Source organism: Leucoraja erinacea, chromosome 3 (genome assembly GCF_028641065.1).
Source record: "Leucoraja erinacea ecotype New England chromosome 3, Leri_hhj_1, whole genome shotgun sequence".
Taxonomy (NCBI): domain Eukaryota; kingdom Metazoa; phylum Chordata; class Chondrichthyes; order Rajiformes; family Rajidae; genus Leucoraja; species Leucoraja erinaceus.
The window spans coordinates 82488044-82500194 of NC_073379.1; the positions used below are offsets into that span (position 1 = coordinate 82488044).

A 12151-nucleotide genomic window follows, 5' to 3' on the forward strand; every position below is an offset into this window, starting at 1 on the left:
TTCTATGTTTCCCTCCTTACAGAAAAATAGATGCCACACATTGTCTATGTCTATGTTTTATCGGTCTATGATATGGGGAAAAAAGGAACAAAAAATGAAATGCAAAAAGCATCCCACAAGTACTTTTTCACTACTGAGATGGATGTTTTCAATACGAAAAAAAATTCATAACTTTCCATTTCTGTAGAAATAAAATGAAAAAACTTTGAACTACTCCCATGAGGAATTACTAACATTCAAATCATCCTGTTTACTGCAGATGTGCGGAACAAAATGGTTTGCAAATAAGTCAATAAAAAGCTGCAATTAACGTTCAAATAATGAAAAGAACACGCCATGATCAAGACAAAAACTGATTAGATGTGCTTATCTTGATTGAATGTAGTGGTGCGGAATGACATGAGCCCCACAGAATGAAACCTGACATTCTCTCCATTATTTACCTACTCAACACATTCTTCCCTTTATCTTTCTTACCCTAGTTAAGCAGTCTTTTGTGTGAATATTGACCATGGGTACAGGTGTCAGGTGTTATAGATTGAAGGCAGGAGAATGGGGTTGAGAGAGAAAAAAAGATAGATCAGCCCATGATTGAATGGTGGAGTAGACTTGATGAGCTGAATGGTCTAATACTGCTCCTATCTCTTATGAACCATTCAAGAACCTCGGAAAAGAGAATCAAACAATGTTGCTGAACAAGTTGACCTCCACTATTCGATTCTGCGACAACAGCTTGATCAATCCATCTGTCCCAATTTAATAAAATAATCTCTAATTGCTTGAAAAAGCACAGTATGAGATTCAACCCTGGTTAGTTATATTACATTATTTTTAAATAACTGAAGTGCAGATATACAAATGAAATAAGGAATTTCTCAACAGGAGATTTTTATGATTTAACAAGTTCTGATCGGGTTGGTCTGAAAAATATCATCCCAAACTGATGGTGACACACATTAAGAGTTTCTTATTTTTCCTCTCAGTGTCCATTAGCTCATAGCCCCAAATGAACATTGTGCAATAAATAGTGTTGATATATCCATGTATGCATTTTTTTCCTTTTTACACATTTGTTTAATTGAAAAATCTAAAGTGAGATTTATAATTTGATAATGTGACAGACAGAAGCAAATGGCAAAATTATTCCATGCGATTCATTCATGCTGCGATCAGGACTCATCAGCAGATGTACTTTTTATGCATTTGTGAATCACATTCTCCCATAATTGCAGCTCCATACTGACCTTTAGCTATCTTCTTGCTTTTTTATTCTCCAGTTAATTAAAAATTTGATGAGAAGAAGCAGTACCAGCGATTTAATTAAACGTATTAGCTGCCTATATGAAATCAGTTTTCTTATGATGATGGGGCAGGTTGAAAGGTGTTGCTGTCAGGTTAAATTAAAATGCTACTGAAAGAGTGACAATCACTCCAGGGGCAACTCTGCAGCCACTTTGAGTGACCAACACAGCACAGCTATTTGATTAGATTATACCCACTATTGCAATGTGGCTAAGTTTTGAGTCAATCCAATCTCTGTGTGACTATGTGAGTGGGATAAAAGTCGATGGCAATGGGGTTATTTCTATTATGGCTAATGTGTCTATGTCCTGATTTTCTTAACATAATTTCAAAACAGGAAAGCACGATAGTTACAGTTTTAATTACAGTTGTCAGCTTCATAAGGCCTGATCTGACTTTAGTCTGACTTTAGTGGCTAAATGCCAATCTAAAATGACAACATTATCTTCACAGATGAAGTCAACAATGGTGAAATAAAATGTAATAAAAAGGAACTGCAGATACTGGTTTATACAAAAGATTGACACAAAATGCTGGAGTAACTCAGTGGGTCAGGCAGCATCTCTGGAGAAAAAGGATGTGTGGCGTTTCGGGCTATGTACCTTCGGACAGGGTGAATGATGGCCCATTCTATTTCTTGTGTGCCAATTTCATTTTCTTTTAAGATCTCTTTTTTCATTAATTCATGGTGCCACAAACTTGACATCCTTTGGCTGATTTGAAACTTTGGTCTAATACTTTGAAACTTTGGTCACAATAAGATGCCAAACAAAGTTTTTCACTGACAATAATAAAGATAAACCTAGATGTAGATGCTCTGGGGCTCACTAAAGATTATTAGACGATATATTATGCAGACAGTATTGCATGTATCCCAATATACAGCAGATACTATTGTCACCCCTATCATCAACTGATCTCACATCTTAATTGACATTACAATTTATTTGAAACCAATTTTGATCCAAATATGTTATTATTATAAATTACAGATCAATATTAAAATTATTTAAAAAATCATGGTTTGAATTTGGTGTGTAGGCTGTTTGGACCACACTTCCAAGAAAATATTTTAACCAGGAAGATGGAACTTACGTTCTTATCACCACCATGAAGCTGTATCCTATTGTACCAATTCCTACCAGGAAGTAACTCAAGGGAAGCCGGTACTTCAGCCACCCAATTGACCGCTGATGATTATAGTAACCATAGAAAAGGACGGAATATTGTGCATAGCCCTAGCAAAAGAATAAATAATTTACAAACTGTATTCTTCACACCAAATGGTCAAAGCTCTTACATTTAATTAATTCATTATGTCATAGAGTTATAGAGCACAGGAACAGGCTCTTCAGCACAACTCATCCATGCTGACCATGTTGCCTACCTGAGCTAGTCCCATTTGCCTGCTTTTGGTCCACATCTCTCTCTATGTACCTGTCAGAATGCCTTTAAAATGTTGTAAACGTATCCATCTCCCCCACTTCCTCTGGGTGTTCATTCCATATACCCACCGCCCGCTGTGTGAAAATATTATCCCTCTATGTACCTGTACATGTTTCCCCTTTCACCCCTATTTTTCTCCTGTGTCCACTATCACCTTAAACCTATCCCTGCGGTTTTTAGACTCTCCTACATATTTCCTTACAATAATGGAGGCATTTCAGGTCAATGGGATTATGCCAATGCTCAGCGCACCTTCATTAATCTAATTTCTTAACATATTTCCCTGCAACCTGTTCTCTCACACAAAATCATCAACTTCACCCATGGCCCAGATACTATCTCCAGTGGCAGACTAACCTGCACATTTTTGGGATATGGGAGGAAACTGGAGCACCTGGATGAAATCACATGGTTGCAGGAAAAGGTGCAAACATCACACAGACAGCAACAAAGGTTGTGTTTAGTTTGAAGGTAGACACAAAGGTAGACACAAAATGCTGGAATAACTCAGCGAGACAGACAATATCTCTGGAGAGAAGGAATGGGTGATGTTTCTGGGTCGAGCCCCTTCTTCAGATTATGTTCAGTTTAGTTTAGTTTGGAGATACAGCGCGGAAACTGGCCCTTCGGCTCACTGAGTCTGCGCCGACCAGCGATCCCCACACACGGACACCATCCTACACACACTAGGGATAATTTACAATTTTACCAAGCCAATTAACCTACAAACCTGTACGTCTTTGGAATGTGGGAGGAAAAAGGAGCACCCGAGAAAACCCACGCCGGTCACGGCAAGAACGTGCAAACTCCATACGGACAGGAACCATTGTCAGGATCAGGCCTGGGTCTCTGGCTCTGTAACGCAGCAACACTACTGCTGCGCCACCGTGCCGCACGCAGGTTAGGATCCATTTTGTATCACTGGTGCCATCTGCACTTATACTACAATGAACTAAAAATAAAAAATACATTCTGGCACAAAATATCTTCTTCACAGACATAGCTCTTAATAAAAAAAAGTTAAACTTACCCCAAAATCCCACAAAGTGGCAAAGTTCATGGCCGAGTGCTGTTCATTCTTTGGAACAGTTTTTCTAGGTATGCTACCATAGGGCTTTCCCATTAGAGCCTAAAATCAAAATATTGAATTATTTAAGCCATACCTTAGTGAAGTGCACTTCCATATAACCATTCCAATCTCAAAAACTGATGTGATATTTAAATAATAAAATTTGAACTTCATCGGTTCACTGCAATTGCTAATTCAGAATACGCAACAACACAGATTAATTTAATAATCAGATTGTTATTGATGGACAATATTTGGATTTGAAGCTTTTCTTGGTCTTTTTCTTTCGGTCGTAAGTTCCAGTGCAAACAATTGTCTTGGATATTTTTTCGGTTAGCAGCTGTAACATGCAGAAGTTCAGCAAAATCCAGATATTAACGTTGTTTCCTTTGTTCTTAGAATCATAGAATTATACAGCTCAGAACCAGGCCCTTCGGCCCAAGATGCCTACCTGAACAGTTTCATTTTGCCTCTGTTTGGCCCATATCGCCAGTGTCGGGGGTTCGGCCGGCGCGGCCTGTGAACTTTGGTCGTTGCAGTCTTCGGGGGGGAAGCGGCCGCTTCAGTCCAGGCCGCTGATGGATGTTCACCGACGCCGATGGTCCAGCTTCACGGCAAGAGGGCCTGAAGACACCGGACTAGCTGAGGAGGCCAGATATAGGCCCCGACCTCGGGTGGACTATGAGGGGGAGAACTGGATATTTTTGGTGCCTTACCTCACAGTGAATTCTGCTGTGGGGGGACGTTTCATGTTGATTTCTATAGTGTACTGTTTCTGTGTCTTTTTTCTTTTTCTCTTTTTTCTCTTTTTTTGATTTGTATGGATTTATTGCATTGATCTGTTCAATTAATTTAATCAATCTCTGTAAAGCACTTTGGTTCAAATACTGGTTTTGTTGAAAAGTGCTATATAAATAAATATTATTATTATTATTATTATTATTATTATTATTATTATTATATCCATGCACCTGGTCAAATATCTTTTAAGCAGTGTAACTATATTTGCCTCAACCTTATTGTAATATTTCAGAAGGGACAAATAAGATTCTTGCAGCTGGCCTCCAATGATGTTTGCCTTTATTTCCTTCTGCAGTTGTACAGAGCCCTAGTGAGACCTAGTGAGACCTAGTGAGACCTCAAATGGCAAATGAACACCGTCACTCTCGTGAAGAGGTCTCATCAGCGGCTGTATTTCCTGAGGTCTCTACGGAGAGCTAACGTCTCACAGCCGCTGCTGCTGTCCTTCTATCGATGCGCCGTGGAAAGTATCCTCACCTATGGAATCCTGGTGTGGTTTGCCAGCTGTACTGTGGCTGAGAGGAGGGCGCTGCAGGGAATTATAAAAACTGCGCAGCGCATTACAAACGCTAACCTGCCCTCCTTGGATGACATATACAAGGCGCGATGCTTGCGCAGGGCCATAAATATCAAGAAGGACACATCACACCCTGCCAACCACCTTTTTACTCTGCTACCCTCCGGGAGGCGATTCAGGTCTCTGCAGGCTCGCACTGGTAGACTAAAAAATAGTTTCTACCATTGTGCGATAAAAGAGCTTAACTCCAATGGTGAACACTGGGAAGCAAGAAGTAACTTCGAGGAATACCGCTAAATTCTTTTAATCTCTTTTAAAAATGTATTTATATTCTACTATTAACTGTACATATGTGCATTGGTGTCGTGTTGTATTTCTTTTAACGGAGGAGAAGCATATGGAATTTCGTTGCTCAGTTTTGTGCAATGCCAATAACCATATTCTATTCTATTCACCTGGAGTATTGTGTGCAGTTTTGGTCCACTAATTTGAAGAAGGACATTCTTGCTATTGAGGGAGTGCAGCGTAGGTTTACAAGGTTAATTCCCGGGATGGCGGGACTGTCATATGCTGAGAGAATGGAGCAGCTGGGCTTGTAGCTTGTACACTCTGGAGTTGAGAAGGATGAGAGGGGATCGCATTGAAACATATAAGATTGTTAAGGGCTTGGACACATGTTCCCGATGTTGGTTTGAGTCCAGAAGCATGGGCCACAGTTTAAGAATAAGGAGTAAGCCATTTAGAACGGAGACAAGGAAACACTTTTTCTCACAGAGAGTGGTGAGTCTGTGGAATTCTCTGCCTCAGAGGGCGGTGGAGGCCGGTTCTCTGGATGCTTTCAAGAGAGAGCTAGATAAGGCTCTTAAAAATAGCGGAGTCAGGGGATATGGGCAGAAGGCAGGAATGGGGTACTGATTGGGGATGATCAGCCATGATCACATTGAATGTCAGTGCTGGCTCGAAGTGCCAAATGGCCTAATCCTGCACCTATTGTCTATTGTCCATTGTCTATTGTCTATTGTCTAAAGGGCAACCACAAAAAGGTTTTAACCCAACTCCTTGCGCATGATACTCCAGTCTCAGGGCCAATCCACTCCATCCAGATTCACTGAACTGATATATGACTCAGACAACTCTCTATTGACCACATTACCATGAGTACATAAAAAGCAGCAGAAGGTGACTGTCTGTAAGTTCATCTGAATTTCATATCAGCGGTTGTAAATAAATCAAGCCTAGGTTCAGCAATGTGAACAGTGCAATCTTGGCCCAAGCACGTTTGACTCCATGATCTTACAAAAATGGGCCAGTCAAACTCTCAGCTGAACCTAGCTGCAAAATGTGAAGGCTGCCAGGCAGGAACTGGGCAGGCTGCCAAAACGGACCTGCAGGGCAAATCCTTGACAGTTACAAAGAAGGCTGAGTAATGTTTGCTAGGTAACAGTATGTTGCCATTAGCTCGTTATCGAGTGGCAGTTTCCTGGAATTCCATCACCAATAAAAGAGTAGTTCCATTGCAAAGAATGCAATAATTCATACACTCCATCTACTCTCAACAACTAAGAACAGGTAATAACAATGTTTGCTCTATATTCTCTACGAGAAGATATGGTTAAAAACAATGACTCCATGAAAACTATTCTGGAATACGGACTTTAAAATTGGGGAACTGTGCCGTGGATAGATCTACATCTCCGAATAAAGATTTGAAAATTTCTCTTTTAAGGGGCCTTCTCTCCTATTTCTACTTTCCACTTTTTCTTTTTTTTATATACACACTTCACGTTTTTCTATTCTCTACCAACTATTTTTCCTCTTTTTCCCCTTTCTATTGTTTTCTTTATCTTGTCTTGCTTACTTCCTTCTCAAAATATAAAACTAGAGGCTGGACATAGAATGGATTACGGTATGACATAGTTGGCACCTAAAATTAGGTTCCACTGTACTGTTTTGTACTGTATTAACTTCTAATGAAATAAACAACAACAAAAAATTTGGGAACTGAGTCACAGCCATTGTTCCTACCTATAGTTATAAAATTACTTGTTCCAGACACTTCAACAATCTGTCCAAACATGTATTGGCACATTTAATTGAGAATGCCATCACTCTGCAAATAATAGGTCAGAAATTGCTATCATTAGATACCACTGGTAACTGGGTTTATAAGCAAAAAGAAACATGAAATCAAACATTTACAGCCACAGTACATACTATAATTCAATGGGGAATAACTCATCTGTAGTTCTTTTGCCTGATCTTTCCTTCACAGGTGTAAGATGCAATATAGTCACAGTTGGGGATTGTCGAGCTCTCTGAGCTATTTATTTGAGAACGTGTCTGGTAGTAAAAAGCAACAGAAAATTGACACAAAAACGTTTTGGGCCGACACCCTTCGTCAGAATCTTTGGGTCTGAAGAAGGGCCTTGACCTGAAAGGTCGCTTATTCCTTTTCTCCAGAGATGCTGTCTGACCCGCTGAGTTACTCCAGCTTTTTGTGTCTATCTTTTGTTTAAACCAGCATCTGCAGTTCCTTCCTACACAGTAAAAAGCAACATTTTGATCAAATATCCAGGTAACAAGTAACGTTCATTGTCTTATGAAACCATGTTCATTTTGTTGAAGGAATTCCATAAACATTTAATTAGAAGCTTTTCAAATGAAACTATAAACAGTAATTAACTTTACCTCTGGGATCATGACCAAACCAAATGTTAATCCAAAGAGAACCATATTGATCCCATAGATCCATCTCAAGAATATGAAATATGAAGCAACAGAAGATCCAAAATGACCTAGTAAAGCCAAAATAATATGGTTATAACAAGCTACAAAAAGTCCAATATACCTATGAAGGAAAAATTGAAACTGACATGGTGTATCTGGATTAGTAATATCACAGTACAATAATAGTCAGATAAGAGGAAAATATTGATTTCCATCTGGAAGTGATGATTTTGATGGTACCAAGAAAGTATATTTACACACCTTTAATGAAAAAATGTCAGAGAGAACCCTTCGTGAGATTCATCCACTATCTCCAAGAATATAGTTTTAGAACAGCATAGTAAAAACATGGCTTTCCACTCTGCATTTCTTGCACAAGATATCTGTGCCTCTTAAAACATATAACAAATCAACAACCAGACAACATAGGTTTATGGTGAGAGGGAAAAGATTTGATAGAAATCTGAGGGGCAGCTTTTTTCACAGAGGGTGATGGGTATATGGAAATGAGCTGCCAGAGGAGGAAGTTAAGGCAGAAAACTCTAACAACAACATTTAAAAGATTTTTGGACAGATACATGGATAGGAAAGGTTGAAAGGGATGTGGGCCAAATGTGGGCAGGTGGACTAGTGTAGATGAGGCACCTTGATGAGCATGGTCAAGCTGGGCCTAATCAAGTCAAGTAGCCTTTATTGTCATTCAGAGCTTGCGGTCTGAACAAAATGTTGTTGCCTTGCAGTCCTACATATAGTAAAAATGACAAAAACACACAATAAACACAAATTAACATCCACCACAGTGAGTTCACCAGGCACCTCCTCACTGTGATGGAGGCAAAAATCTTAAGTCTTTGTCTCATCCCTCCTTCCTTCTTATTCTCCCTCTGCGCCGAGGCGATCCAGGCTTCAGATGTTATGACCCTGCCGGGCGATGGTAAGTAATGTCAGTCCCGCGGCTGAATCCAAGCTCCGCGAAGGGCCGGTTCAACTCTGTGGCCCGGGGTGGTCGAAGCTGCCGAAGATGTGGCCCTCCAATCCAGCAGACGCAGCTGTTGTCGCAGGAGCTCCAGAAAACAGGTCACCTGTGCCCCAGGAGCTCCCGACGATGTCGTCCACTGGGCCCGCGGTCAGGCTGAGTGGCCGCTGCCGCCGGAACACTGCCCCAGCTCCGAGGCCGGGTGGCCGCAGCCCCAGCTTCGAGGTCTGAGGCCCAACATTGGGAACAATCTTCCTGCATCTAGCCTGTCCAACCCCTTAAAAATTACTTACAAAATTCTTAAGGGGTTGGACAGGCTAGATGCAGGAAGATTGTTCCCGATGTTGGGGAAGTCCAGAACAAGGGGTCACAGTTTAAGGATAAGGGGGAAATCTTTTAGGACCGAGATGAGGAAAACCTTTTTCACACAGAGAGTGATGAATCTCTGGAATTCTCTGCCACAGAAGGTAGTTGAGGCCAGTTCATTGGCTATTTTTAAGAGGGAGTTAGATGTGGCCCTTGTGGCTAAAGGGATCAGGGGGTATGGAGAGAAGGCAGGAACAGGATACTGAATTAGATGATCAGCCATGATCATATTGAATGGCGGTGCAGGCTCGAAGGGCCGATTGGCCTACTCCTGCACCTATTTTCTATGTTTCTATGTTTCTATGTCTGGTTGCCGCTGCCACAACATCCGAGGCCGGGTGGCCGCTGCTGTCGGAACACCACAGCTCCGGAGTCAGACCGCTGCCGCTGGAATGCTGTCCCAGCTCCGAGGCCGCCAGCTCCACTATTAGGCCTCGGCGCAGGCGGAGACGGAGACGGGGGAATACGACAAGAGAAGTCGCATCCCCCCGAAGGAAGAGGCCGAAAACATGTTCCCCCCCCCCCCCCCCCCCCCCCCCCCCCCCCCCCCCCCCCCCCCCCCCCCCCCCCCCCCCCCCCCCCCCCCCCCCCCCCCCCCCCCCCCCCCCACACCCACACACACACACAACTAATAAATCAAAAAATTAACTAAAACAGGACAAAAGAACAACAAAAAAAGAAAAAAACAGACGGGCGGCAGGCGAGCCGCAGCTGCTAAGGCAGTGCCGCCAAATAATAGCCAGGCCCCTGTGTCTATCTAAAAACCTCTTAAACCCTCTTCATTTCTGCCCTGGTAACGCATTCCAGACATTCACCACCCCATGTGTAAAGAAAACGTACCCATCCCTTTTAAATGTTGCCCCCCTCATCTTAAAGCTGTGCCAACTAGTCTTTGACATTACCTTTCAGGGGAAAAAAGTTTTGACTGTCTACCCTACCTATACATCTCAAAAATGTATAACCTTCTATCTGGTTTCTCCTCAATTTCCAACGTTCTAGAGAAAACAATCTAAGTTTTCTCAATGCTGTGCCAGGCTTGGAAGCACAAAGAGGAATGTGTGTCCAGCCTAGTTTTGTGGAAGCGTGGTTTTGAAGTGTTCATGCACTAAAAGTCAACATCACTCACACTGGTTCACAATCCAGTTAGGCCTTTAGTTCTCAACCCTGTCATTGAATAGCAGATAGCTTTGATATCTTATCCATTATTACATCTACTTCTGTAAACTACACTTCCTGCAAAAACTAGATCAGACTACATGAGAGGGAGAGGGAGAGCAAGCAATTTGAGCTTCCATGATGTCATTAGATTGTTAAAACAAATCCTATTCCTATTCCCCTCCTGGGTTGAGTGATAATGGTGTCCCATCCTGGGACATATTGAACTTACCTTCAGATTCCACAGTCTGACTTTGATAAACAAAAAATTCTGGAGTAATTCAGCAGCTCTGGAAAAAAAGGAATAGGTGGTGTTTCAGGTCAGAACACTTCTTCTGACTGAAGAGGTCTAAATAAGGGTTCCGACACAAAACGTCACCTATTCCTTTTCTCCAGAGATGTTTCCTGAATGACTGAGTTACTACAGCATTTTGTGTTTATCTTTGGTATAAACCAGCATCTGCAGTTCCTTCCTACACAGTCTGACTCTGTGCAGAGGTAGAATAGAACATTGTTGGTACTGTTTTTTTCATGTATAGGTAATGTAAAAGTTAGAGGAGAAGACACTGGAGTAACTCAGTGGGTCAAGTAGCATCTCCCAAGAACATAGACAGCTGATGTTTTAGGCCCAGACCTTTCTTCAGACTCACTTGGGTCCTGATCCAAAATGTCACGTATCCTTGTCCTCCAGAGATGCTGCGTGGCACACTGAGTTACTCCAGTCTTCTGGAGTACTTTGTGTCTTCTTTTGCAAACCACCATTTCCAGTTCCTCGTTTCTAAAAGTTATAAGGGTGGTTGTGGAAATGTGGACAGAACAATGCTATCTCCTCAACCTTGACGAAAGGAAAGTTGGCAATTTAATCTTGAGGATCTCTTTATCTTCCTGATAGCTGTTAATCTACTCCTGTCAAGTGAGAAAATCATGTTGGATTCCTCCTTGGCCAATAGAAGATCTACAGAATGCAACTGGACTTTGTTTCACAGCTCCAAGTGCCAGCAAGTTTGTAAATCTCTTAATCAAAATTTCAGTTCAAATCATCTGGTATAATGTGGAATGACAAATAAATATGTTGCCTTAATGGTGAAAATATTAAGCAAAGTAATTTTCATAAACCAACAGATATGAACCCTATCATGAACAGTCATTGAGCAATGAATTCAAAGGACAGAGGAAATAATCCAAAGTGAGTTCAGATTTTATTTGCTTGTATCAAACTTCTATAAAGAATTCCAGCCATGTAATGTTGAGCAATTAATCGCAGACGTACTATTGGGTCTACTCTAAAACATTTTTTTTTTTTTATTAGGCTTTGCTTTAAAAGAGAAGTTGGAATCAAACAGAAAGAAACAATAAAATAATTAGTGTGTGTAAGTTTATTTTGTAAATGTTTAACATCCAAAATCATCCTAGATCGACATTGCCTACACCATAAATGTGGTAAAAATGAAGAAACAAGAAACTGATTTACACAAAAGGACATAAAGCGCAGGCATAACTCAGCGGATCAGGCAGCACCTCTGGAGAACATGGATAGGTGACATCCCAAAACGTCACATATCCATGTTTTGGGACTGCCTATCCACGTTCTCCAGAGATGCTGCCTGATCAGCTGAATTACTCCAGTGCTTTGTGTCTTTTTTTTTAAACAATAAATGTGATAGTAGCTGTGCATTCTTCCAATACTCAGCTCCAAGCAACTGCTTCCATAGTGCTTAGTGCTGTTGAACAGGAATGAGTTTCTTGACATTAATATCAAAACTTTAACAATCCTACAGAAAGCAGGCAGCAT

General features: G+C 41.2%; 1 protein-coding gene across 1 annotated transcript in view; it reads right to left on the reverse strand.

The window, feature by feature from the left end:
* Positions 1-12151, reverse strand: part of tmc1 (transmembrane channel-like 1) — a 54930-nt gene that overhangs the window by 13909 nt on the left and 28870 nt on the right. The window contains exons 7-9 of the mRNA XM_055633086.1: positions 7824-7930; positions 3779-3877; positions 2398-2540 (exon numbers count right to left, since the gene is read on the reverse strand). Coding sequence (XP_055489061.1) covers positions 2398-2540; positions 3779-3877; positions 7824-7930 — 349 coding nt within the window. The remainder of the gene's footprint in view (positions 1-2397; positions 2541-3778; positions 3878-7823; positions 7931-12151) is intronic.